The sequence below is a fragment of the Hemitrygon akajei genome, chromosome 18 (genome assembly GCF_048418815.1).
Source record: "Hemitrygon akajei chromosome 18, sHemAka1.3, whole genome shotgun sequence".
NCBI classification, from domain to species: domain Eukaryota; kingdom Metazoa; phylum Chordata; class Chondrichthyes; order Myliobatiformes; family Dasyatidae; genus Hemitrygon; species Hemitrygon akajei.
Genome location: NC_133141.1, coordinates 25,082,816 through 25,110,345, shown reverse-complemented (window position 1 = coordinate 25,110,345; position 27,530 = coordinate 25,082,816). Strand labels below are relative to the sequence as shown.

The 27,530-nt window shown below is 46.8% G+C and overlaps 1 protein-coding gene across 1 annotated transcript in view; it reads right to left on the bottom strand.

Moving 5' to 3' along the window:
* Positions 1–27,530, bottom strand: part of gli1 (GLI family zinc finger 1) — a 298,522-nt gene that overhangs the window by 32,100 nt on the left and 238,892 nt on the right. Inside the window, exons 4-5 of the mRNA XM_073071122.1 lie at positions 3,190–3,295; positions 1,424–1,623 (exon numbers count right to left, since the gene is read on the bottom strand). Of these exons, the coding sequence (XP_072927223.1) occupies positions 1,424–1,623; positions 3,190–3,295 (306 nt within the window). The remainder of the gene's footprint in view (positions 1–1,423; positions 1,624–3,189; positions 3,296–27,530) is intronic.

Below are 27,530 nucleotides of genomic sequence, written 5' to 3'. Positions count from 1 at the left end.
CCTCCTGTTCAGGCCTCTGCTGGGAAGGTGTCGATTCCACCTCAGATTAGTGGGTGAAAGAGGTCTCTGGTCTGGTTGTAGTGAAATACGAGGGCAGGACACATGATTACAGAAGTGCCAGTGGACACCAGCATGAAGCTGAGAAACACCAGGAAATGACTGAGTAGCTCAGAAAGAGAGAAGTGCCCCAGAGGGAAGATACTGGGTCCAGCGCCAGTGGAAGACTGTTCACTGTGAGTGACCCGGAACAGAGGCACCATTGGAGAGGGAGCCAGGACTCCCAAATCCTGGTGGTGGGAAGTGTCTGTAATCTGCTGGAACAGCAGGAGAGATCCAGTCCACAATAGCTCTGTTGCTACAAGAGCCCACAGCAAGGTGAGATGGATCAGCACCTGGTGATGAATGAAGGGATGTCGATTTGTCCTGGCAAGTTTGGGGCACACAGAAGGTGAGACTGGGTGAATTTTGTGGAAGGGCTCGGGGTCAACAAGCCCCCTGCTCTTCACAGAACATCCTGAATGAGGTACATCCTGAGTTGGGACTTTGAGAGAGGATGTACCACAATGTGGAGGCAGCTCCAGAACTCCAAAGAGCCCCTGACAAAGTGACAGTGAGCAGGAACTGGCCGATACCATCAAGCACCGCGCAACCTGGGGGCAGCGAGACGCCTAACGTCAGAGCCGGCAGAGGTGAAAGATCACCCGGAAAGGCAGGATCAGTGGAGGCAATCTCAGCAGGGACAGCAGGAAGGAGGAACAATCTTGTGTCCACTCGGGGAGTCGGGATGCAAAGCCAAGAGACGGAGAGCCTGAGAAGGTCATCAAAGTAGGGATTGTTGAACGGTAAGCGGTAATGTCACCTCCGGGTGAATAGTTCAGTGAAATAGGTGGCACCATGTAACATGAGACTGTAATACAGGGAATTACCAGTGACTGAAGGAGACAGGGTGAAGAGTTCAGTGATCAACGAATTTACAATTGGTTCAATTTACAAAGCACATTGATTTTAATAGTTAATTAATGCAAATAATTTAATGTATGTAAAAACATAAGATCTTGTATGTATTTCTTTAAAGAGCAAACATTTAGGAACTGGGATATGACTTTGAAACATTGTTGTACTGGGCACCGCCTTGAGAGTTACCGCCTTCAATGGAGGTTCTGGTTTTAGCTCCGGTTCTGTTTGCTTATACAAGCAGCAACTCAAAGGAACTTGCAGGCACTGCATTGTTTAGGTGTTGCCCGTCTATAAACACGCTGGTCTAGCTGACCACTGACAGGGGCTCTAACTGCCCCCTCCCACCCAGCTCCTGTAGAATAAGGCAGAACCAGCCGGTGACAGATCACTTTCGCCTTCAAGAGAGCTGGAGAGACAAGCCAATGCCATTAAGGAAACGGAGTTAGCGAGCAAAATGTTTACTGACCCTCTGCTGATGCGAGTCCGTGGGGTGCGGGGATGTTGGGACACTGCCCTTGGCTTGGCTTCAGGTGCTGGTCCATGTACTGGTTCGGGGGATGCTGCATGGTACTGCACACTGCCTGGCTGTCCCTGGCTTGGTTCTGATGAGGGGGCCAGTTTGTGAAGGGTACATCAGAGTGAGCGGGGCTGTCTGACGGAACAAATCTGATCGAAAGGAAAAAAAATGTATAAAACGACTAGCAAAAACAGCCGCAAAGACAATTCCAGAAGGGGCAGGGGGTGGGGTTTAATTGCCTCTGAGCATTGGAAAGAGCGCCGCTAATCAGGCTTCGGTGTTGCGCAGTGAATTTGCGCGGTGAATCTGCACTGGACGACAGGCACTTGCGGCTCGCACCCAGGATGTGGTCTGACGGTTTCCTCTGCTGCTTCCGAACTCCCTCCCCATCAACCCGAGGCAAAGGGGGGGGCTTTGCTGCAGCGCATTGCGCTAATTGTCCGTGCTCAAAAAGGGGGGGTGGAGCCAGGAGCAGCTGTCTGGAGGGGCAGAAAGAGGGAGGGAGGAGAGGAGAGAACAATGGAGGGAGTTCATAGACTGACAAACACAAGGCTTCAGCTCACTGCCTGTTGGAGGAAGACAGGGAGGGCAGAAGAGCCTAAGAGGAAGAAGTGAGAGAGAGAAAATGGAGGAAGGAGGGAGGAAAGAGAATGGTGGTGAAGGTGAAGGGAGAAGGAGAAAGGGATGGTGGGGTGATGAGAAAGGGAAAATGAATTAGACAAGATTCAAGGTACTGGTAAACATAAACACAGCAATGAGGATTCAGCAAAGGGAGGTGTTGTCTGAACCTTGACGAGGACATTATTTCTCCACAGTAACTTGCAGTGGGAAGTGATCACTGTATAAGTTTGCGCATTGATGCAAACTCAGCTAAGTTTGCATTACTGGTGCTCCAAAAGCCTGAGTTCAATAGCCTCCAAAATAATGCCATCTCTCTCTCTGTGCCTAGAGGGAATTATACCCTATAGCCATGAGCAAGTGGGCTGCTGGAACCTGGGACTGCGCTGATTCCAGATAGCCACTGTCGAAGAAGAGCAGCAGGGAAAGTTTAGTTAAAGTGTTGCTGAGATAACCAAGCAGAGGCTGATGAGAGTCAACAGCCAGTGAGTCCAGTGGTCACTGCCCAGCGACCTATAAACTGTGTCACATACATTGTGCAAATGTTAATACGCATTCACCTTGCAGGCGCGCGCGCACATTTGTGTGTGTGTACATGTGTACAATTTATAGGCATGTGTATTTTTGCATGTGCATGTATATAATCTGAATTTGTGTGTCTGCATATATGTAAATTAGTGTGTGCATCTGTATACGTGTGTGAATATCACACACATATCTGAGTGTCCCTGTGATGTGTGTGTGTGTGTGTGTGTGTGTGTGTGTGTCTACCTCTGACGATGAATCTATGAGAGTGCATATGCTTATATTGTGTGGGGCAGAATGTATCTGGTGTATATATGCTGTATATATGTATATATAGGTATATATGTATGTGCATTTGGGCATGTACCTATGTTTTTACATAGAGCACGTGTGCATTCATGTGTGTGTGCTTGTTTAGTGTGAGAATGTATCTGTAAGTGGAGGTAAACAGTGTGTGTGTACGCACAATGTAGCTGCACATTGTGTTGAGCTGAGTTTCAAAAGAGAAGCAGTGAAAATCACCAACCGCAGATGATCGCTCCACTGACATCCCTTCCTCCCTCGTGACTTACCCCCGCACGGTTTGTGGGATGCTGGGGTCATAGGGGTAACCATAGTCATGGAGCAATGAATCGGCTGGCATCGAGGCTTCAAAAGTCGAGTAATGCTGGTGGGCACCTGAGGAGGAGGAGGGAGAAGAGAACACAAGCACATTAGGAAGTGGATGAGGCACCCCTCCCCCCCCCCATGGCACCAAATGATGCCAAGCCATTCTATGCTCTGAACTTGAAGATTGATTCTTTCAATATTCAATCAATGTGAAGTGCAATCTGTCTCTTCCTCCAGAAACCAGAAATCAATCTGACTTGTTTTATTTAGTGGGTAGACTGGCAAATGGAGCTGACAGTTTAATCTTTATATTCAGCATTGTTACCGAAAATATGCCTTCCTGACCATTCAACACTTAAAGCAGAGTTTCCTGTGAATTCACTTTGTACTATGTTTGGAGAGAAGGTCGAAAAAGATCTCCATAGAAGAAGGTCCAAGTTTCTTGATGCCCATGTTGATAGAGGGTCTTTAGAGGCTCTTAGATAGGCACATGAATGTGCAGGGAATCGTGGGATATGGACCATGTGCAGGCAGAAGGGATTAATGTAATCAGATATTATTAATTAGCTTAATTAATTCAGTACAACATGGGTCAAAAGGCCTGTTCCTGTGCCATATTGATGTTTGATACTGGGTCTGCATAAGCTTACAACCAAAGCCATATTGGTGATATGGGCATCAATGATAAGACCAGCATTTATTACCCATCCTGGTTGCCCTTGAAGGTGTTATGAGCTGCTGCAGTCCTTCTGGTAAAAGTGCCCCACAGTGCTGTTGGGGAGGGAGTTCAGGGTAGAGTTCAGGAAGGATTGGTGATGTACAACCAAGTCAAGACGGTGTGTGACTTGGAGGGGAACCTGCAGGAGGTGATGTTTCCATGAACCCCGCTGCCCTTGTCCATCTTGGTGGTTGGGGTCGGGGCTTTGGGAAGGGCTGCTTCAGGACGCAGTGCTCAAACTGGGATGGTAGCTGTTCAGTGTTGGGTCAGGTTATCCGCTGTGTAGACACACAGAAAAAGCGCAGAGGAACACTAACTCTGGCAGCGTCTTGTGTGACTGGGCGATGAGTCAGACAGAGCCGGAAGATTCAAGGTGGAAGGACTCGTTTGGCTGATGGAAGCCGAAGTTGTTGTAATGAACAAAAGGGCTGAACTCCTGTAACATCTTTCATCTCCTTTTCAGGATTTCCCACAGCCAATGAAAGGCAGCTACTGATTCCTGTGGCTAGCACAGTAGCCTAACTGGTGCAGAGCAGGCTCCCATGAGTAGTGATATGATGATGGTCAGCTCCTCTGTTTCTCCAGATAAATATTAGCCAGAGTTCTGGGGATATCCCTGCTCTTTGAAATGGCCCATGAGCATGGCCAGACTGGGATTTAATTTCTCATCAGAAGGCCAATGCAGCACTGCCTCAGAACTGCATCAGGCACTCACCTGGATTTTGTGCAAGATCCTGGAGTGAGACGTGACTATCCCAGGACCCCTGCTGGAAGGGGACAGGTTCAGGTCCAACTAAGATACTGACCCCCTTCCCCACCCCAGCGAGAACAGTGGCCACCAGAAGGGCACCACAGGCTGAGCCCTTTCACACTTGGCTTTGTTTTGGCAGACCTGCTTCCAGTGCCTGTACTGGGATGGTAGGGTCCAGCAAGCAGCCCCCAGTACGAGTGAGTGAATAGGACACCAGGAGTACCCTCCATCACTGATGATATATACGGACTGCAAGATGAACACAGGCAAAATATATAATCGGGGCAACACAGTCACTTGATGTTGGAAGCTGGTTCATAAAACCTACGCTGCTGTTTGCAACAGTAGCAGGTTACAGCTCAACAGTAACCGATAATACAATATGTCTTTACTGCCACAAAATATCTCCACAAACAGGCGGCAAGGTTGCGTAGCGGTTAACGTAATGCTATTACAAGTACTTGGCCAAGTGTCTTTTAAATGTTGTTAATGTACCTACCTAGCCTCTGACAACCAAGTCCAGCTCCTGACCTTCACATGAGGCTTAGCTTCCAAACCCGGCAGAACCGTTTCTACTGACAGGAGGAGGGTCAAAGGAGGGTTACTGGCACCTTAAAACCAGTCGCTTCGGATAGATGGGCCTCATTAGCCGTGGTTGCCTTCTCATCTGGAAGGAAATTCCTGCAATGCCGCTGGTGCCAAACTGTATCGGTCTCTGCCATTCCTTTGGGCTCATCAGCTGTGTAGGAAGGGGACGGCTGCTGCATGGGCAATGGCTTACTCTCCATATCATGCTGCCCTGGTTTGCGTATCACGTAGACACCTAGGATGCAATATCGATGATCCACCCCGACCAACAGTGGGCCTCAAATGTACCTGCCTCGGCCAATTCCTCTGGCAGCTCATTCCAAATACGGACTAACCTCTGTGTGGGTAAGTTGCCCGTCAGGTCCCTTTTTAAACCTCCACCCTCTTACCTTAAACCTGTGTCCACTAGTTCAAGGATCACAGACTAATTTTACTTATCATGTACATTTGCATGTTTTAGGAATTTGCTGTGGTGTGTTGGTGTGACAGCAACAAAAACAACAGTCAACACTGATAAAGTATAACAAATTATATAAAAATTAAAGTTAGAGATTAAAGTATGGATATGGAATAAAATCTGCATAAATACCAGCATTTTCTAACTCTTGGGGAAAAAAGACTTTGTGTGTTCATCCTATCTATGTCCCTCATAATTTTATACTCCTCTATAAAATGTATAGCTTAGGCCCTTGACTCCTGACAACATTCTTGTAAAATTTTGGCTCAGTTTTTCTTGGTACAGCCTGACCTGCTGGGCATATGCCACAGCCCTGAATTTTACTGATTTTACATTTTCTTTATTTTGTCCCTTACTCTATATCTGCCCTCACCAACCCGTGGACTGGACACCCTCATTTACAGCATCCCCACTTTGACCCTGGTCTCACCCTATCCAAGATATACCCTTCGATACATCCATCCCTCCCCCATCAACCCACCCCAGCACATAAAACTTCCCCAGGTCCGATGAAGGGTCTCTGATCTACTGCTTGCTCTGTGCTGAGTGTCTCTAATGCTCAAGGTGAATTGTATTTGATGCTCATGGTAAAAAAAATTCAATCTCAAGCACACACTCTGTACTGTAAATGTAGTTTAACCATGGCGGATGAAGGGAAGCTCGGCCAGAGCGAGAAACCAAACAGCCTGGTGTTGGCGAGTTGGTCCTGACCATTCAGACCTCATTGGGTTCAGGACATCTGTCAATATTAGAATGGCAATCCAACTGGAGCCTTGCATGTTTAGGACTGTTGACAAGATAATGTGAGCTGTTTGATAGGAGATTGGGCTGGGTGGAGTAGCCACACACAAGCTGAACCCTTTCATACTTGCAACACACACAAAACGCTGAAGGAGCTCAGCAGGCCAGGTAGCATCTATGGAAAAAACGTACAGTCGACATTTCAGGCCGAGACCCTTCATACTTGTTTCTTTTTTGGCAGACCTTCTTCCAATACCTGCACTGGGGTGGTAGAGTCCCTGAGGGTACCACTGAGACATTACAAGTGGGCTTCTTTGTCTCAAACCTATGCACATGATAATGCAATGGATCAAATGGCCAGCTATCCACTAGTTGAACCATAAATGGTTAAATTAGTATAGGTTTGGTTGATTGTGAAGCATTGCCTTTGTTTCCATCTGTATAAACCTCAAGCTCCCAGGGAGGCTGATCAGAGCTCCCCCACCCCGACCCCCACACACATGCTTGCACCTATCAAATTAAAGCTTATCACATTGGCATCTTCAGACTGTGAGTGCTGGTCCAAAAGACCGCGAGCCCATCAGATTTAGGGCAGGCTGGCAAAGTGGATCCAAATTTGGCTCAGTTGTGTGAGGCAGAGGGTTATTTTTCTGACTGGAAGACTGTGACCAGTGATGCACCACAGGGCTCGGTGATATTTGTGTGATACACTTTAATGACTTCGATGTGAATGTAGGAGGCCAAATTTTCCAATGACATGAAAGTTGGCGGTGTTGTGGATAGCACGAAGGGCTGCTTAAGGTTACAGCAGGATATAGATTAAATGAGAAGTTAGGTAGAATCTTGGCAGATGGAATTTAATCCCAGCAAGTGTGAGGTGATGCATTTTGGTTGGGCAAATAAGAATAGTACATACAATAAATGGTGAGTGTTGATAAGCTTGGAGTAGAAGCCCATGGATCCATGGGCTTACAGTGACAGGGAGGAGGTTAGAGAGGATCTGAGAAAGAATATTTTCACCCCAGGGTGGGGTTGGAACACACCGTCTGAGGGGGTGGTGGAGACTGTCACAATGTTTAAGAAGAATCTCAACAAGCACTTGAATCACCAAGGCGGAGAAGGATACCGACCAAGTGCTGGAAAATGAGATTGGTGTAGATGGGCACTTGATAGTCAACATAGGCATGGTGGCTGAGGGGCCTGTTCCTGTACTAATCTATGATTCTATGGTATCTTAATCCACAACCGAGACATCAGTGAAGGATAGCAAAGGCTTGGTCAAAGGAACAAAGTGGGAAAAAGTTACTTAAAAGAGGGAAAAGGCCCAAAGAGATTCAGGGAAGAATTCCAAAGCTTCGGGCCCAGCAATTCAAAGCACAGAGGCCAGTGCATTCTGGGATTCAACCTAGGGACAACCAGAAAGTCAGAAGTGGAGGAGGGTGGTGATCTTGGAGGATTGTACAGCTTGTGGAGATTGCAAAGATATGGAGGGATTTGTTAATAAGCATGAGAATCTGTGTAAAATAGGACGACCCTTTTAATTGAAATAGTGACAAAAGAAATCAAACCACCTTAAATGAGATAGAGACAGGGGAGACTGTAGACGTGTGAATCTGTAGCAACACAAAGGGACATGGTGGGACTCAGTGGGAAGGAAATAGACAGTCAAGACCCTTCATCTGGACTGGTGAATGAAGTGTGTCGGAGAAGGAAGCTATTTTACACACTTTCACTTAAACAAAAATCTGATTTTTTTTCTCTCTAGGCCTCTGTGTGTCACCGTGTCGACACTGGCGGCTGTTGCCAGCAGGGGGAGCACGGTGCCCACCACTGGCTGCACCACAAGCGCAGGCACTGCCCTCCCTGTACAGCGAGGGCTGCTGTGTTTGTTTAGCTGGTTACCTGCAGTCAACCTAACACGAATAAAGAGAGGCTTACAAATTTTGACTAATGAATGAATGTTTTACCATAAATATGTAAGTTTTGGCATTGAGCTCAGGAAGTGGGTCAGGAAGTAAAGTGCCAACCAACAGATGTTCGACTATTCCTTAACAAACGAAGCTGAATTCAGCGCTCAATGCGGTGGTAAGCCCATGGATCAGGAAGATCCCGGGCTCCATCTCCAGTTTGTGATGAAATAGCTGATGGCAGCCGAGCTGTGGTTGCTACAATTGGCCTCCTGGGCATGAGAAGGGAGGAGTGAGGGGTAAAGGTGGGCGCTATCATTTCCTGATGAAGCCATTCAAGGTTTTCCTCAGGAGCCGCCGCAGGAGGGGAAGCGTGGTTAGCCGATGCCAGTGGAAACCGTCGATACAGGCAGACACCGGAGAGCGTTGCCATTCACTTGCCCGCTAACACACTTAAAGAAATTATTGGTTCCGTGCTGATGAGTCGCAGACTCTGTCTGGCACATCCAGTCTATAACGTGAGGCCGTGCAAGTCTGCGCTTCGCTCCCCATCTCGGGCAATTGGGGAGTAAAAGCTTCATTACCCCCTAAGGCGAGGCGTTGCACATTCCAAACACGCTTGAAAAAACAACCCCACATGTCCCCTCTAAACCTATGTCCTCTAGTTTTAAACACAACGACAGAATTTTTCTACTAGCTATGCTATCTGTGCCCTACTTACCGAATTACGCACACCTTTGTCAGATCCCCCATCAGCCCGCTCTGCTCCGGGGAAAACAAACCCAGTCTGTCCCATCTCATAGCTGAAACCCTCAAAACCAGGCAACATCCTGGTGGCTCTCCTTGGCGCTCTCTCCAATACAATAGTGTGGTGATCAGAATTGCGTGCAGTTCTCCAGCTATGGTCTGTCCAATCTTTCATAAATTCTACCACAACCCCCTACTGTTCTTATATTCTAAGTCCCGGCTAATGAAAGCAGCCATTCTGTACGCCTTCTTCACCAGCCTATCCATTTGTGCTACACCTTCAGCAAGAATTGTACACTGAGGTCCCTCTGAACCTCAATACTCCCAATTCATTGTTTACGTTCTACACTTATTAGTCCCCCAAGTGCATCGCTTCACATTTATCAGGATTAAATGCCACCTGCCATTGTTCTACCCAAATTACCACCTGATCAAGATCTTCCTGGAGTTAAAGGCTATCCTCACGATCGAAATGTTTCCCTAAATAGTCTTAAAGACACAATTTCTAACCCAACTGTCCATGAGGACAGGCATTGCCAATGCAAACCGTGAGCTTGTGCTCCCCGATTCCTGGCCTCACAAAGCACTTTACACCTAGGGAAGTCACGTGGAAGTGTATCGCTGTTGCAATGAAGGCAACACCGCAGACAGGCACGCACCTTTTAAAAAATCCCGCCAGATCATGCGGGACTTTGCTTCGAAGGCTCTGGGATGAGGGTTGTACCGCAGCCTCCTGTCTCAGAGGCAGAAGGGCTGCCAGTTGGGTGTCTGTTGAACTAAGAGCTGAAACGTTGGAAAGTTGAGCGAGTCATTCCCCCTGCACAAGCCCACTCCTGGAAGCACTGGAATTGAAAGTTTACCCCTACAACACAGGGCAGCCAAAAGGAGGGCATTAAATTATAATAAGGAAGGAGGAATTCGACCAATATCTATCCATTTGGAAATGGCAGGATTCCTGCAGCTTCCGATGGATTTATAAACCATCTCATTCTTTGCGCTCATAAAAATATCTCCCTGAGCCAAGGTTTGCAGACTTCTCGTTGTTTAGATTTTTACTGATCTCTGAAAAGGTAACGGAAGGAGAGAGCAAGGGGAGTGAGGTAAGGGGAGTGAGGGGATGGGAGGAAATAAGGGCGCAAAGAGTGGGGGACAAAGGGCAAAGAAAGAGACAGGTGGGGAGGAGAGCGAGGGAGAGGGGAAAGAGAGGGGAGGAGACGGAAAGAGACAGAAAAAGAGGGGTAATCAGACCGAGGGGTTGTGAGAAAGAAAGCAGAGAGCGAGAGAGGCAAGGAAAGGCGCGGGGGAGGGAGAGAGAGCTAGGAGAGAGAAAATAGAGAAAAAGTGGAGGGGGAGGGAGAGAGCGAGAGACAGACGAGATGGAGAAGGAGTCAGAGAAAGGGCGGGAGTGGGGAGGGAAGAACAACTTCACCAAGGATTACTGTCTTGCCTTGTAATAGCAAAGAAAACAGCTGCCTACAAGGTGCTGAGCACAAATCAGAGAATGATGTCATGAGAGACCCGGAGCCATGTTTCCAGAGGTCACCGATGTCATCAAAACAACCTTCATCCCATGGGCTGTAAACTAAAACGCCAGGGCCCGGCAGAGTCTCCCGGGTGCATGCGTGGACCCTTCACCCACGGAAACACGGATATTACACCGCCCACCAGAAACACACCAGCTCGGGCCTGATCGCCGTTTCAAACACCGGCTCTGCCACTGGGACCTTCGGGGAGATCCCGTCCAAGGAGCTCGGAGGCGGCAGCTGGCGTGCAGGCGATTGCATTGAGCATTGGGTCCGCAGTGGAGAGCGCTGTGCGTGTTGGATTGCTGTTAAACAGACGTGCAGCTCCGAGCCAGACATCTGTGGTGTGTAACTGGCACTCAAACCATCAGAAGCACTGAGCAGCGAGCCACCCACGGAGACTCGAGACTGCGTGTGTTAAGGCCCAACGCCATCAAACCAACATCCTGAACTCGGCTTACCCCAGCTGTTGCTGGAATTACCCGGCAGTTTTCAAATACAGAATGAGGTAGCACTGAATAAGACCATTCGGGCCATTGTGACTATCCCCACAGCCCTGCTAATCGTTCAAGTTTTGATCCTATTCGTTTTTGACTCTTACAGAAAATTCTCAGCTCCCCGGGAGCGCTTTCTACTAATTTACTCTACACAAGCTCCTACGCTGTTTTGAACTATAGAATGAGAGTGTTTGCAGACTGGTTGTCGAGCCAAAGAGCAGAGAACCATGAGCTCAGAGGCCTTCCTCCAGTACAGCAACATAAGAAATAGGAGTAGGAGTAGGCCACTCATCCCCTCAAGTTTGGGGTTCGTGAGACGGCTGATCCCATTCCCTAATCTCAGCCATCCCACCTTTTCTCTATTTGTTCTGATATTCTGCCCCAGAGCCCTCTCCCAAGGTTAGTAGCTATTTGACAGCGACGCCTTTGCAGTGAGACCTGATAATACCCTCATCCGAACTTCTGAGACAGACCAGCTCTCCACAAAGGGACTCAGGAGTGGGAAGTTGGGCTGATTCCCTTCTTGCCCCCTCTCACCCAGTAGTGAACGAAAGTCAGTAACACGAGAATGGCTCAGGCAGCACACTCTGGCCGAAGTGAAGAAAGCCCCCAGGGCGTCCCACAGCACATCAGCGGACCTCCCACTCCAGTCCCACGCCTTCAGACCTACAGCTGAGACTGTCAGGGAGTCTGCTCTCTGTCAGATCTGTTCTCACCCTACCCTCGGGCCACTGAAGACACGTGTCTCATCAATCTTCTTGCTTTCGCTCGCTTCCTTTGTTTTTTTAATTACTTGTCTTGTTTTCTCTTTCTCGCTCACTTTCTCCATCTCTGTTTACATTCCCTCTCTGTTCCTTTCCACTTGCTTGCCCTTTCTCACTCGCTCTCTCACATACACCCCCACTCTCGCCTGTGCTCTCATCTTCTCTAGCCCTCCTCCCTGACCATCTGTTTTTCTCACTCTGTCGTTCTCTTTCTCGCACTTTTCCACTCACTTTCCTTCTCTCTCTCTCTCTCTCTGCCTTTTCCCCTTGCCCTACTTCACCTGTATCTTCATTTTTCTTGCTCATCTTGTCATGTTTAACTTTCTCCTCTCCTTGTTTGTCTCTCTTAGTCTCTTGCGCGCTCTTTCTCATACTCGTTCCTTTGCCCTCTACCCTCTCCGGACGCCCCAAAAATTTTGATCAACAAATGATCTTGCGTTACCCGACACAGTTGTGGTCACACACCCCACTTCAAGACTCGTTGGTCGGGGAAAATATCCAGTCTGCAGCCATCCTGTCAAAGCCTGTAATTCTGTATGGCTCCCTCCGGGCGACATCCTCAACCTAACACGTTATTCTTCTCCTCTCCGCAGATGCTATCCGACCTAATGAGTGTTTCAAGCACTCTCCCTTTTAACTCTTTGGGCATGAGTTGAAATAACAGCCCCAGGACACTCCTCTTCCTGGGCTGGCCTCTGCGAAGCCTAGCAACCGACCGTTCAATCCAAAAGAGTGCAAAACGCAGGGTATCGGATCTTTGAACATAAGAACATAGGAAATAGGAGCAGGAGTCGGCCATTTGGCCCGTCGAGCCTGCTCCGCCATTCAATAAAATCATGGCTGATCTGGCCATGGACTCATCTCCACCTACCTGCCTTTTCCCCATCACCCTTAATTCCCCTATTATACAAAAATCTATCCAACCCCGTCTTAGATATATTTACTGAGGTAGCCCCCACTGCTTCATTTGGGCAGAGATCTTCTAGTATCATTCCTCCATTCTCCCTCGCACAGAGGAGTGAGAGGAAAGACCATCTTTTTAAACTAAGAATTCAGAGGTACAAAGGGACTTGGGAGTCCTCGTATAGGATTCCCTAAAGGTTGAGTCGGTGGTACGGAAGGCAAAAGCAAAGTTAGCGTTCATTTCAAGAGGACTAGAATATAAAAGCAAGGATGTAAAGCTGAGGCTTTATAAGGCACTGGTCAGACCACACTTGGAGTATTGTGAATAGTTTTGGGCCCCTTATCTAAGAAAGGATGTGCTGGCATATTGGAGAGGGTCCAGAGGAAAATTACAAGAATTATCTGGGGAATTATCGTACGAGGAGCGTTTGATGGCTCTGGCCCGTACTCGCAGAAGTTTAGAAGAATGGAAGGGGGGATTTCATTGAAACCTATCGAATATTGAAAGGCCTAAATATAGTGGACGTGGAAATGATGTTTCCTATAGTGAGAGAGTCTAGGACCAGAGGTCACAGATTCAGAATACAGGGATTTCCCTTTAGAACAGAGGTGAGGAGGAATTTCTTTAGCCAGATGGTGGTGATTCTTTGAAATTCATTGCTACAGACGGCTGTGGAGGCCAAGTCATTGGGTATATTTAAAGCGTAGGTTGATAAGTTCATGATAAATCAGGGCATCAAAGGTTACAGGCCGAATGGCCTAATTCTGCTCTTATGTCATAGGATCTTACTATATTTTCACTTAATACCCATCCAGTGTTAGCAGCCAGCCCAGTTGGCCCTTACTCCAAGGCGAATGGATGAAGATGTTACAGAGGGAAGGTGGCATCTGGGATTTCTGCAGCTGTTTTACATTTTCAGGTTGAAGACGTGTCAGTCATGGGAATGGTGCCAACATTGTGGTGGCAACCTCTGTTACGTACTGCTCGAGGTTCCAAATACATTGCATTGAGCAGTGGATTCGGGGACCTTTGAATGGACTGGAGCTTCACGAGCTAAACACGCCACAGGTGCAAAATGGTGCTTGATCGCAATCGTGGGACGTCCCCGTCCTTGGTTCCTCGACTGCAGTCTCACCGCAGGATGTCGCAGGGCAGACTGGTGCTGAGTCGCGCTGCGGAGACGCTTCATGTACAACCTTTGCCCAGGTTGTGGCAGGCGCTCTAGAAATGCAAATGAACAAAGAGGCTTCCTCCACTCCCGCCCACCCACCCGGGTAAAGGTAGCAGTGTTGGGGCGAGGGTGGTTCGTAGATTCACCGCACTGAATTCCTTTTGAAGGTTTGGGCTGTTCCCCGAGGTAGGCTGTTGCGATCTGTCCAACAAAGAGGTGAGGCAGTGAGACGCGAAAGATAACTGTGTGGATCATGGGTTGCAACAGGACGGAGAAAACGGGGACCACCTCAGTGAAACGGTAACGGGTTATTTGCTCGCTCCGAGAAAACTTCCATGCTCTCCTAATGCAGCCTAACACTGGAGGAGACTGCGGCCTGACCTAATGACTCGCCCTGTCCGTGGTAAGTATTTCACACACAAAATAGCCAGCGCACTCCGGGTGGGTTCAGCCTGCGAATTGTTTTGCCTCTGTGGGCAATCGTTATGGAGCAGGCAGCCCGCCAAGATGGGTGACGCGGGGACTCCAGAGAGGGAGGGAGAGAAAAGCCTTGAAATTGGCCACCAGCCAACTGTCTGAGCCCTTTTCTTTTCTTTGGATTTAGGCAGTGTGTGGGTGTTCCAGGACCCCTTGAGGTGTGTGAAACAGTACCTGGATGTCTAAGCCCTCGATCACTGCACTGGTATTTTAGCTGGAAGGGGAGCGTCGCCTATAAACACACACCTAGCAACTGCAGTCCCGGACCCGCCGCCCAGAAATGAATGAAGACAAAAAATGCTCGGGCTGATCTCTAAACATGATTTTGTAGCTGTTTACTATAAATCCCAAAAGATGTGTCACTTTAATAGAACTGGTCTGGGTTATCTTTAGAAACGGACAGAGCCCTGTGCTTCCTTATAAGGTCCCTCACATATTTGTGTAGCACACAATTTCAACTCGAATTATTTGTGAAGGAACACCATTCCGTCAGTGCAGATGGCAGGAGGCACTAACTCACAGGATTTTGTAAACTGAAGAGAAAAATAAATGCAGAGGAACTTGAAATCAGGTCTCAAGACTCCTAGAATGCTGCGTCTGCGGCCATTTCCGACTGTTCACTTTACGAGGCCATTAGAGTGCCAAAACAATAATGGAATTTAATCCAACCTGCCCGGCAGGGTCAAAATGGACGTCCCATTCCCATCTCAACAGCTGAGTCACCAGCCCAGTTATTAGTTTGCCTGGCCTCATCCCACTTCCTAACATCTTTCTTGGGTCTCCCTGCAAATCAGAATCCTGTGATATCATCAGGGTAGCCAGTGATGGCCTGGGTAGCCTGGGGAGTTTACAAATAACACCATTTTGCCATGAATTAAAAGAGAGAGTACTGGCATTTACATAGCTCCTTCGATTATCTCAAGGCCTCCACGCACCCTCCCTGATCCATTTTATAGTCAATAAATATGTCAAACCCACAAACTCTGGTTCCCTGGGCAATTACTCTCACCACTACAGTGCTACCCCTGCACAAACTGAAAGCAAAGTGTAAATGTTAGAACCATGCAGAATGTGGGGCAACTCGGGAGCACGAGGCCATTTGGACCGACGACCGGAAAGGTTTCTCTCTCCACAGATGAGGCCCGACCTGCTGGGTGCTTCCAGCATTCTCTGCTTTTGTTATGGAATCGGTATTCCAGAATCTGCAAAGATTTTCGTTTCCATGTGAAATCACTGACACCGCCCAGTTCCACCTTACCGTTTGTTTTACAACATTACGAAAGTTTATTCACTCACAAAATATTGTAAATCTTGGATTTACAAGACTTTAAAGTACTGCTACTACAGAACCATTGTCTTCAGCTTGCATCTGCTGCATGTTAAAATCGCAGCACGTTGCATTCACCTATCGCCCTCATCTATTGTATTCCCATCCACCCCACAGCCTTCTGCCTGAACCCCTTTGGAATCCCACCCAGACCCAGAACCCCTTAACCCCCCCACCGGGCCACTCTTATTGGCCGTCTCAGTTGTCCAATCTTCCCCCCTCCCTGAATTTTCTCCCTTAATCACTTCACCTCTTTCTTGCTTGGTTGGTTGCAGCTAATCATCTAATTCCCCGGCAAACGTCCCAGAACGATAAAGGCGCTACGCAAAGGCACACTACTACAGTACTCTCTACCCCCAACACAACAGGTGAGACGCCAGCACCAATATCTTGTGTGGAGGCAGCAAAATAGAGTGGCGAAGACCCTCAAGATCCGACCTCTCAAAACGTCGGCGGATGACGCTGCCGCAGAAAACCCGGTAAGTGGTGATCGCCAGTCCCCGCGTTTTCCCCCGAGCTCCACGATGAGGCCGAACGCATGGATTCGTCCTCCTGTGTTGATTTTACCAACACCCCCACCCCTCAACCTGATACTGAATCACCGGCCCTTTTCGAAAGAGCCGGTTCCCAAATCCGAGTGAAAAGAATGAAAGAGACATGCTTCCGCTTGATCTCCCCCATTGAAACCTCGCTTTGTTGCTTATTGTGAGGTGGTCGGAGGCCCCAAAGGATAAACCACACAGGGGAAAGAGGCAGAAAGGAAGAGCAAAAGCAGCGAGTTGGACCGGGAGGGGGGTGGCGGAGGGATCAGGATGGCCTGAGCTCGCTGAAGGGTCCTGTCTTAAAGAAACCCCGCTTGACAGATCCTCCTCGGGTTGCCATGAGCAGTTTGCAGTGCTCTTGTCGACTTTGCTTTGTAATTGAGTCGATTATTGACCCTGTAAAGCTACTTGTTCTACATAAACTGGAATAATAAAAGGCACTTTCGACTGGGGTAATTGCGAGCAAGGGAGAGCTGTTTGATGAAATGCTATAACACTGTGACCTGTTTTCTGTTGAAGAGCCGGTGTCCTTTTCTCTGAAGAAACTCTCCCTCCATCTCTCTGAAGTCTGAGATGAATGTTAATGACTCAGGCAAACCTCTCCTGGTAAGCGGGCCCTTTTTGTTACACCCCTTAAGTATTAGGAGCAGTGAATGGACTCTGTAAATGCGTCAAAGCCAGGTTACAATCGTCCATAGTAGAACATGGATTTGCATTCTTAACTCACTGAAAAGGAAAATTGTTTGGAATAACCAATGTCACTCTCATGTTTTATTTTGTTAGGGGCTGAATATGTTTAGCCCTCCTCCCAAACTTCAATTAAATTTGTACAAAACAACTTGATCTAGTCTGAGGTCAGCCCCTTCAGTGCCACTTGGTGATTTTTTTGTTCAGGAGGTTGAGGCAACAGTGGCAGGGCCCCACGTGGATGAGTGTCGTCAGTGTACTTAGGGGATTGGTAGGGCAAAGAGAAATGGCTGCTGCCAAATGCGAGAAGCTTAATCTCTGGGGCAATTCTCAAGGTTTGGAACCTTGAGTATAGACCCAAGGAAATTGACAACTGGTCTGCACCCAGCGATGCTAACCTGCCTTGTAGTGAGGGACACTGACAACTCCAGAGGTTGGGATTGAACTGGGGTATCTGGGGTCACTAGCTGCCCATCACTGAATCAGATTGTGAATAGCTAGGCCCAGCATCATTCTCTGCAGGAGGTCACAGCCTCCCAACTTGTTGACCAGTTTATCCCCACTCTGTTATCTCTCTATTAACTAACCCTCAATCCAAACCAGTAATTGCCCCCAATCCCCAATATGGTGTCCTCTGATCTTGTTTATTAATGTCTTCTCTGGAAAACTAGCGAAGGCCTCCTGGAAGTACAAGTACATCACACCAACTGGTTCACCCTTATCTATTCTGTTAGTTACAGCCTCGAAAAATAGCATAAGATTTGCTAAACATTAGTTGTCTTTCATTAATCGGTCACATAGAAGCATAGAAAGTGGGAGCAGGAGAACAGGAGAAGGCCATTTGGCCACCTTCTCCCCATTCCAACACGATTGTGGCTGATCACCCACTCTGTACCACGTTCCTGCCTTCTCCCCACTTCCCTTGATCCACATAACATTGGGAAACCTATCCATCTCCTCTTGGGTACACTCACTGACGTAGTCTCCACTGCCTTCTGTGGTGGAGAATTCCACAGATTCACCACCTCTAGGTGAAGATATTTCTCCTGATCTCACTTCTGTATTTCGTACCCCATACCCAGAGGCTGTGACTCCTTGGGTCTGGATTCTCTCACTATCGAAACATCCTCCCCATATCCAACCTGTCCCGTTCTCTTTGAACATTATACATTTCTTTGAGATCCTCTCTCATCTTTCTGAACTCCAGTAACTACAGTCCTAACCGAACCATTGCTCGTCTAGTGCCGTCCCCAGGGATCAGTCTGGTGAACCTTTACTGAACACCCTCCTTAGCAACAACATCTGTCCTTGTATAAGGAGACGAAAATTGCACACAAAACCCAAGGTAGGGTCTCCCCAAGGCCCTGCACAGCTGCAGGAAAATGTTGTTACTCCTGGATTTAAATCCTCTTGCAATGAAGGTCAACATACCATTTGTTTTCATAACTGCTTCCTGCAGCTGGAAGTGTGCTTTTAGAGACTGGTCTTCAAGAACACCAATGAATTGTCACACCATCAATTTACCCAATTTATCTCTATGTTAAACAGCATCAACCATGCATTTGCCCACTCCTCCAACTTGTCTACTCTCTGCATCCTACTCATTGCTCACACTCTTGGCCCCAACCTCAACTTCTTGTCATAGAGCAATAATGGAATAACCAAGACAGGGAGCGTTAAGTGTCTGAGAATGTGGCAGCACCACTGCAAAAGGGATGTGAAAAAGCTAATAGCAGCAGTTCACAGTTTTAGAAACCTCTCTAGTTTGTGCTTATAATTAAATAAAGGCAGGTTAACAAAGGAATCCCACATATTTACAGTAACACAGCACAGACAGATAAGTTAGATATGGTCCTTGTGGCTAAAGGGATCAGGGGGTATGGAGAGAAAGCAGGTACAGGGTTCTGAGTTGGATGATCAGCCATGATCATACTGAATGGTGGTGCAGGCTCGAAGGGCCAAATGGCCTACTCCTGCACCTATTTTCTATGTTTCTAGAAACAGGCCCTTCAGCCCACCATGTCTGTGCTGACCACCAAGTGCCCATCTACATTAACCCCATTTACCAGCACTTGGTCCATACCCTTCTTTGCCTTGGTGATTCAAGTACATATCTCAAAGATTCAAGGCATATTTATTATCAAAGTATGTATGCAGTATACAACCCTGAAATTCGTCTTCCCACAGACAGCCACTAAACAAAGAAAACCCTTCAAAGTAAAACATCAACCGTACAAAAAAACAAATCCCACAAATAATAACAAAAAAAGTGAATAATACAGAATATTAAAACACAAAATCGAAAGAGCCCTGGCATATTCAGTTCAGCTCAGTGTTTGTTATCTGTAAACCGCTCCAATTCAAAGTCACCCAAAATAACAACAACCGTGTGAGAACCTGGCGGGGGTGGGGTGAGGTGGTAATTGATGGGAATGTGGGGAGAATAAAATGGTGGGAAATTCCCACCAGGGGTTCCCAACCTTTTTTATATGCCATGGAGCCTTACCATTAACTCAATGATATCTGTTCCCCATTACACTGTTTAAATTGGGAGAAACATGTTGAATTGTCTAGATGGAGATGAATGCAACAGGCATTCTCACATAACAACCAAAGACTAATTTCCCCTTGTATACATCCACAGGGAATGCAGAGATATTAGCATCTTCTCAGTCTTTTCCCCAGAGTGTGGACACCAAGATCTAGAGGGCATAGGTTTAAGGTGAGAGAGGAGGGGTTTAATAGGAACTTGAGGGGCAATTTCTTTTACACAGGAGGTCATGTTCGTGGAATGTGCTGCCAGAGGAAGTGACTAAATGATTACTGTAACAACTTTTAAAAGTCGTGTGGATAGTAAAGGATTCAGTATCAGAATCAGGTTTATTATCATGAAATTGGTTGTTTTTGTGGCAGCAAGAAGTGCTGTAAGGTTTTGTGTGCAAGAAAAACTACACGTTTCAAAATAAAGAAATGGTGTAAAATACTATTCAGAAAAGTGATGGTGGAGGAGCAGAAGCTGTTCTTGAAACATTGAACGTGGATCCTAAGACTTCTGCACCTCCTTCCTGATGGTACTGATGAGAAGAGGGCATGTCCTGGGTTGTGTCTTTAAAGATGATTTAGAAGGATATAGGCCAAACACTGGCAACTAAGACTAGCTTGGATGGCTGTTAAAGATACCTCAGAGATAGCTCAATACACAGAAGTAATGTTCCCAGGTCACAAGGCAGTGGGCACATTTGTACCCCACATCAGCTCCACCAAACAGAGAAACTTGGATATTAAAAAGTGTGATACCGTAAATTCATACAGCACAGAAATGGGTTATTTGGCCCACTTTAATCATGCTGGCCCTTTACACTGATCCAATTTATCAGCAAAAGCTAATTGTAGATGCTGGAAATCAGAAACATAAAAATAGAAAATGCTGGGAAATCTCAATGGGACAGAGACGGAGACCTGAGACATCCACTGTTTCTCCTTCCTCAAGTGCCACATGTAAACAGACTGCTGGAGGAACTCAGCGGGTCAAGCATCAGTGGGCGGGGATGAACAGTCTATGTTTCAGGTCAAGATCCCACATTTACAGAAACGCCGACTGTTTATTTTCCTCCATAGATGCTGCCCGGCCGCCATTTTGGTTTTTTTCGCTGCAGATTCCAGGGACCCCATGCACTGAAAACAAGGTCGGCATTGATTGCTAGACCGTTTAGGAATCACACACGAGCCAAGCTTGGTAAAGACATTAGATTTCCTTCATTAAGACTATTAGCGACTCAGATGCGTTTTCACAATGTAACTTTTTTATGGAAAAGAAATCCATATTACTAGCTGCTGGATACAAAACTGCTGCCACTGGGTCACCAGCTTGTTAGTGTAATCGGCGCAGGCAGGAATTGCCGAGAACCCACTACACGTCTTTGCTAATATCTCGACTGTATCCCGTGGACGAGAGGCGAATTAACAACGGTAAAACAAGAACTTGTCATGTACCGAAAAAAGGGTTTGGAAGGAGCCCGTGGAGGGGAACAAAGAGGATGCTGTGGCCGAAACCAAGGCCGACCTCAGCGGCCCCGATGAATGACTCAGCACACCCCCCACCCCGCCCCACACACACACACACACCCTTCCCAGCTCCCTCCCACCCGCACGAATTAGCCTGCCGTTTGGAAACCGCCTTGAATCTATCCGGGTTGGTTAACAAAACCTTGTTTTAAGATAAAGAGGAATTGCAGTGGGTGGTCCCTATTAAACCCCATCACTTGGGAATGGACTTCCAGCGTTTTTTTTTCCGGGAGCGCAGGCAGCTCGGGGCAAAGGTGCGGCTTTGTCCCGGCAAGGCTCCGCTAGCCTGCTGCGTCCCCGTGTGGAGAACTCCTCCTTGCGCCAGTCAGTTGACTTAAATAGAAGCGCGCTCTTCAATTAACCCGCAACTTCTCACGATAAACAAACAAATTGGAGGTCAACAGGGAGAAGTCGATTTTAGGTCAGGTCCCTGCTCCTCGTCCGATTTGCCTACCACAGGTGGCCGTTGTTCAGTCAAAGCCAGTCTGTCTGATTTATTCTATTTCAGCAGCATTACTGTACATCCCTTCTTGCCCCATGAGCGGTAGCGAGCTGCCTGCAAGTCAAGGCTTGCTGGGCCATTGCAGAGTCAAACATATAGTGTGGGAGTGGAGTCACAAACAGGAGAAACACATACAAAATGCTGTAGGAACTCAGCAGGTCAGGCAGCATCTATGGAGGGAAATGAACAGTGGATGTTTGAAGCCAACCCCTTTGTCAAGACTTAGCCCAAAACACTGACAATTTATTCCCCTCCATAGATGCTGCTTGACCTATTGAGTTCTTCCAGCATTTTGTGTGTGTTGCTCAAGATTTCCGGCATCTGCAGAATCTCTTGCGTTACAAACTCAACTGTGATGGCAGATTTCCTTCCCTGGGGGCACATTACTGAGGCAGGAGAAGATTAACAACAATACAGTAATTTCTGTGATTACTATCACTAACTTGCTCCCCTCCATCTAGGCAAATCCTGATTATTAACCGCAGCTGCTCTGGTGGAATTTGAACTCACATCTCGCGGGCAGTGGAGTAGGGGGATATTCTTGGAACTTAATCAGTATGCAAGAATTGTACTTCAAGCTACATCACAGACGCAGTGGGTACTCAATCCATCAAATGTATATTCACACAGGTTATAATAATAAACTGATTATCAATGACACACACACACACATGCACACCCTCACTCACATACATATCCATTCAAGGCTGTGAGGCAGTGTGGATTGTCAAGGTAATGCCGGGAGGTTTCAGGGGCACATAGATAGGATGAGCGAATGGGCAAGACTATAGCAAATAATGAGGTAAAATGTGTGATGGGAAGATTAGAAAGTCAGGATGTTTTATAACACTTCTGCTACTGAAAAGTGTTGCTCACTGAGACCTGGGTATCCTTTACAGAAATGGTCACATAGGTGTAATTGGGAGGCGTGGGCTTGTTGAGCTGGAAGGGCCTTTTACCATGCTGTGTCTCTAAACTAAAATAAATAACTAAATAGTTGAAAGTAGATAGAGTAAGCAGTTAGGGAGGCAAAACTTTATTGTAAAAGGATTAGAGTATAGGTAGTTCTGCTATAATGTGATAGATATGTTCCTAACCAATCTCATGTTATAGAAAACAAGAGGGAATCTGCAGATGCTGGAAATTCAAGCAACACAGACAAAATGCTGGAGGAACCCAGCAGCCCAAGCAGCATCTATGGAAAAGAGTACAGTTGACGTTTCAGGCTGAAATATCGACTGTACTCTTTTTCATAGATGCTGCCTGGCTTGCTGAGTTCCTCCAGCATTTTGTGTCATGTTATAGAAAGATGTGTTATAGCAGAACAGGCTATAGTTGCCTTCCAAACACAGATTTAAACAGGTTTTTCCATGTGTTTCTCACCAAGGTTGCCAGAATAATTAAAATATTATTTGCTATTCTATTGATTATGTTATAACCAAATTGTGTTATGGAATATGCTGGAAATGTGATGCTGACATGTGATGAGGATGTTAGGAGAATTCAGGGTGACTTGGATAGGCTGGGTGAGTGGGCTGATACTTGGCAGATGACATTTAATGTGAATAAGTGTGAGGTTATCCACTTTGGGAGTAAGAACAGGAAGGCAGATTATTATCTGAACGGTGTAGAGTTAGGTAAGGGAGAAATACAAAGAGATCTAGGAGTCCTTGTTCATCAGTCACTGAAGGTGAATGAGCAAGTGCAGCAGGCAGTGAAGAAGGCTAATGGAATGTTGGCCTTTATTACAAAGGGAATTGTGTACAAGAGCAAGGAAATCCTCTTGCATTTGTACAGAGCCCTGGTGAGACCACACCTGGAGTATTGTGTACAGTTTTGGTCTCCAGGGTTAAGGAAGGACATCCTGGCTGTTGAGGAAGTGCAGCGTAGATTCACGAGGTTAATTCCTGGGATGTCTGGACTGTCTTACGCAGAGAGGTTAGAGAGACTGGGCTTGTACACGCTGGAATTAAGGAGATTGAGAGGGGATCTGATTGAAACATATAAGATTATTAAGGGATTGGACAAGATAGAGGCAGGAAATATGTTCCAGATGCTGGGAGAGTCCAGTACCAGAGGGCATGGTTTGTGAATAAGGGGTAGGTAATTTAGGACAGAGTTAAGGAAAAACTTCTTCTCCCAGAGAGTTGTGGGGGTCTGGAATGCACTGCCTCGGAAGGTAGTGGAGGCCAATTCTCTGGATGCTTTCAAGAAGGAGCTAGATAGGTATCTTATGGATAGGGGAATCAAGGGATATGGGGACAAGGCAGGAACCGGGTATTGATAGTAGATGATCAGCCATGATCTCAAAATGGCGGTGCAGGCTCGAGGGGCCGAATGGTCTACTTCTGCACCTATTGTCTATTGTCTAAATCTTGAGTAACAATACAAAATGCTGGAGGAACTCAGCAAGTCAGGCAGCATCTATGGAAATGAATAAACAGTTAACCCTTCCTGCTGAAGGGTTGAGTGTTTATTCCCCTCCACAGCTGACTGGCAATAAATTCCACAGATTCACTGCCCTCTGGCTAAAGAAATTGCTCCTCATCTCTGCTGTAAAGAAACGTCCTTCTATTCTGAGGCTGTGCCCTCTGGTCCTAGATTCCCCCACTATTGAAACATCATCAATCAGCTCCAGAGAAGCTGGGTTCGTCCTGTGAAGGTAGCTGAAGCAGACTGGGCCTATTTACACCTGAGTTTAGAAGTGAGCTCATTGAAACCTACAAAAATGTTTCGAGTGCTTGAGAGGCCAGATGGGGGAAGGATGTTTCCCCCAGATGAGGAAGTCAAGGACCAAGGTTCACAGTCTCAGAATAAAGGATCATTCACTCAGGACTGAGATGAGAGGAAATTTCTTAAGCCAGAGGATGGTGAATCTTTGAAATTCTCTCCCCAAGAGGTTCAGACACTGGGTATGTTCATACAAAGATTTATATATTTATTTTGGATAGGAAAGGAATCAAGAGATATGGTGTTAATACAGGAAAATGGCACAGAGCTCACAGGTCAGCCATGGTCTTATTGAATGGCGGATCAGTAACAAGTGGCCAATGTCTGCACCTGTGGCTTATGTTTTTACAGGCACTCAGGCTCACATGCATATATACATAGTGAAACACACACACATTCACACTCATACCCTCACCTCCACACAGGCACACAACGCATGCACAAGTACTGACATTTAGACACATGCACACACGTTGTATATGTGCACGCGCGTGTAATGAATTGATCTGTATGCACAGTATATAAGGCACTGTATTCAGTACATTTGACAATAATAAAAAAACAATAAATCAGTGCTGATTGCTGATGTCAGTGAAGCTCCCGTTTTTTTATCTCACTGATAAAGTCTGTGAATGTTCTAAAGCTTTTAAATGTTGCTACTGCACAAGTACAGGCATTAGACTGAAAATGACTGCTGGCAAAATTAGCTTCTCACATTCTTCTGACATTCTTGTCATTTCATTTAACCCAGTTGCCTAACCTGCCAACTTTAAACAAATTAAGGTGCTGATTGCAGGACAGGAGGTCATGGGTTCAAGTCCCACTTGAGCACCAAGTTCCCTGTGGACAAGGGCAGGGAAGATGAGGAGTTGGGGTTGGTCACTGAGGCTGCAGACTGTTGAAGGAGACATTAACTCAATGCCCGGTCTGACACCAGTCACTTGGAAAGGCTACCTGAAGAACAAAGAAATTCACCCCATCATCCTGGCCAATATTTATCTCCCAACCACACAAAAAATAACTGACCTGGGGAGTAACTGACATGTAGCAAAGGGATTAAATCCTGGCTGTTAAACATGTTTCAGTCCTTAGTGTGCAGGTCGCCTGGATAGTGAACCTGTTGCTGTTCCTCTATGCATGGGGGCTGGTGAACTCAATGGTATCAGTTTCAATGTCACCCACAAACTCCCATCGGCAGGGCAGGCCCACACAGAAGCAAATGGTAATGAGGAGTCAGGGCCTGTTTCTGTGCTAATTATACAGGCCAGGGAATCTGGAAATGTGGATGTGCCATCTTCAATCAGCCTGGCCCTGCTCTAAGATCTTTTCTTATTACTTGCTTCTGCCCTCGCAACCCACCCTCACCACAGGCATCAGCTGGGGCTCCTCATCACTTCCATGATGAGTGGCCAATCTTATATCCCAGCTGGATTCTGACTCACCTCCTTTCTTACACTGAGTGATCGAGAGAGACAGCAGGGATACAGGCCCTTTAGCCTACAGTGTCCATGCTGACCATCAATTGATCCCATTTTATTCTCCCCACATTCCCATCAACTGTGTCCAGGTTCTACCCCTCTCCCACACACGAAGGGCAATTTACAGCGGCCAATTAAACCCACCAACCCGCACGTCTTTGGGGTGTAGGAGGAAACCAAAGCACCTGGTGGAAACCCACGCGATCAGGGGAGAGCGCGCAAACTCCACACGGACAGCGCTGGAGATCAGGATCAAACCAGGGTTTCTGAAGCTGTGAGGCAGCAGCTCTACCCGCTGTGCCACTGCGCCGCCTCGGTATATCCTGATCCAACACACTCTCTTCCCTCAATCCCACCCATGCCTTGGGACTCCTATATGATAAAGTTTAGTTTCTTGGGAACTACAACAGACAGAGCAGCAGTTTAATATGACTTTTGAGGCATCAAATAATTTCTGCAGCATAGTTATTCAACATAGAAAGCCCAAATGTCCACGCTGACCTTTTAGTTCACCTACACTATGCTAATGTGTTCTTCATCTTTAACTCAGTCTTCTTCGTAAGGTCCACTGTGCCCAAACTGACTGCTTCTAAACTACAAATGTGACTGCATGTTAAAGTAAATCAATAAACTCTTGGGTAAAAAAAGACTGCTTTTTCCTCAAATGCAATGTTAAATTAAACCCAAATGCTTGTACCTTGTGGCAGATCTGAGAAACAAACAGAGATTTATTTTCTTTGTAATGCATACTTCTTACCAAAACTGGTATGAAAAGCAGCTAGGACAAGAAAAAGTACTTTCTCTCCAGTAAAGGACTGAAATCCAACTCTTAAATTCATTAACAAGAGTCACATCATCTTTCAAATGTTAAAGAGTAAAGAAAATATGAGAATTTTGAAAGGGTTTGGCACTGTATCATCTATGTACATGGTCCCTTTAAGGTGTTGTTGATAACTGTGCATTCAGTAGGCAATTTTTTATGTAAAATGGCTGACATTCAACTGATGGAGGAGGCCATAAATCCAGTAACTGTGGTCGCCCTTGTGAATGATCTCCTCTCCATTAGAAGCAGAACATGTTTGCTTGAGCAGTGATAATGGTTTATTTACGCCTAAGCTACTCAGGGGGCTTTTCCACTGATAGGGCCTTTGTGTCCACGCTCTGCGTATTCGCTCTCGATCCCTCTGTAAACATTTGGCCTGAGCTGCTCTCACTTGACAGAGAGGAGAGCACACTTTGCTCACCGGCCCAGACTGCCAGGCCTCTCTCCGAGGCCCTTGACACGGTGAGGCAGATTGGCCTTTATAACGCAGGAGGGAGCGGTTCAAGTACCCAGGTCATTGACTGAATGAAGAGCCTTTCCCTCTGGAGCTGGGTCTGTGGCTGGGTACAAGAGTGGAGTGTTGTGAAGAGCCCTTCTCATATGGAGCTTACAATGTAGGAGGAAAGGTCAGCTGTAATATAACAGCCATTTGGCCCACTGGGTCCATGCCGGCTCTTACTCTCAACCAATGGATTTCTTTGAGCCACACAGCATGGAAACAGGCCCTTTAGCCGATCAAGTGCAAGTCAAACATCAAATCCCACTTTGATTCTATTTTATTCTCCAATGTTCCCATCAGCCAATCTAGTCTATGCTAGCTCACAGAGTGATCACATTCCTCTTTTAATTTTTCCCTCTAACCTATTCTTCCCACACGTCCATCAACTCCTCCCAGATTCTACCCC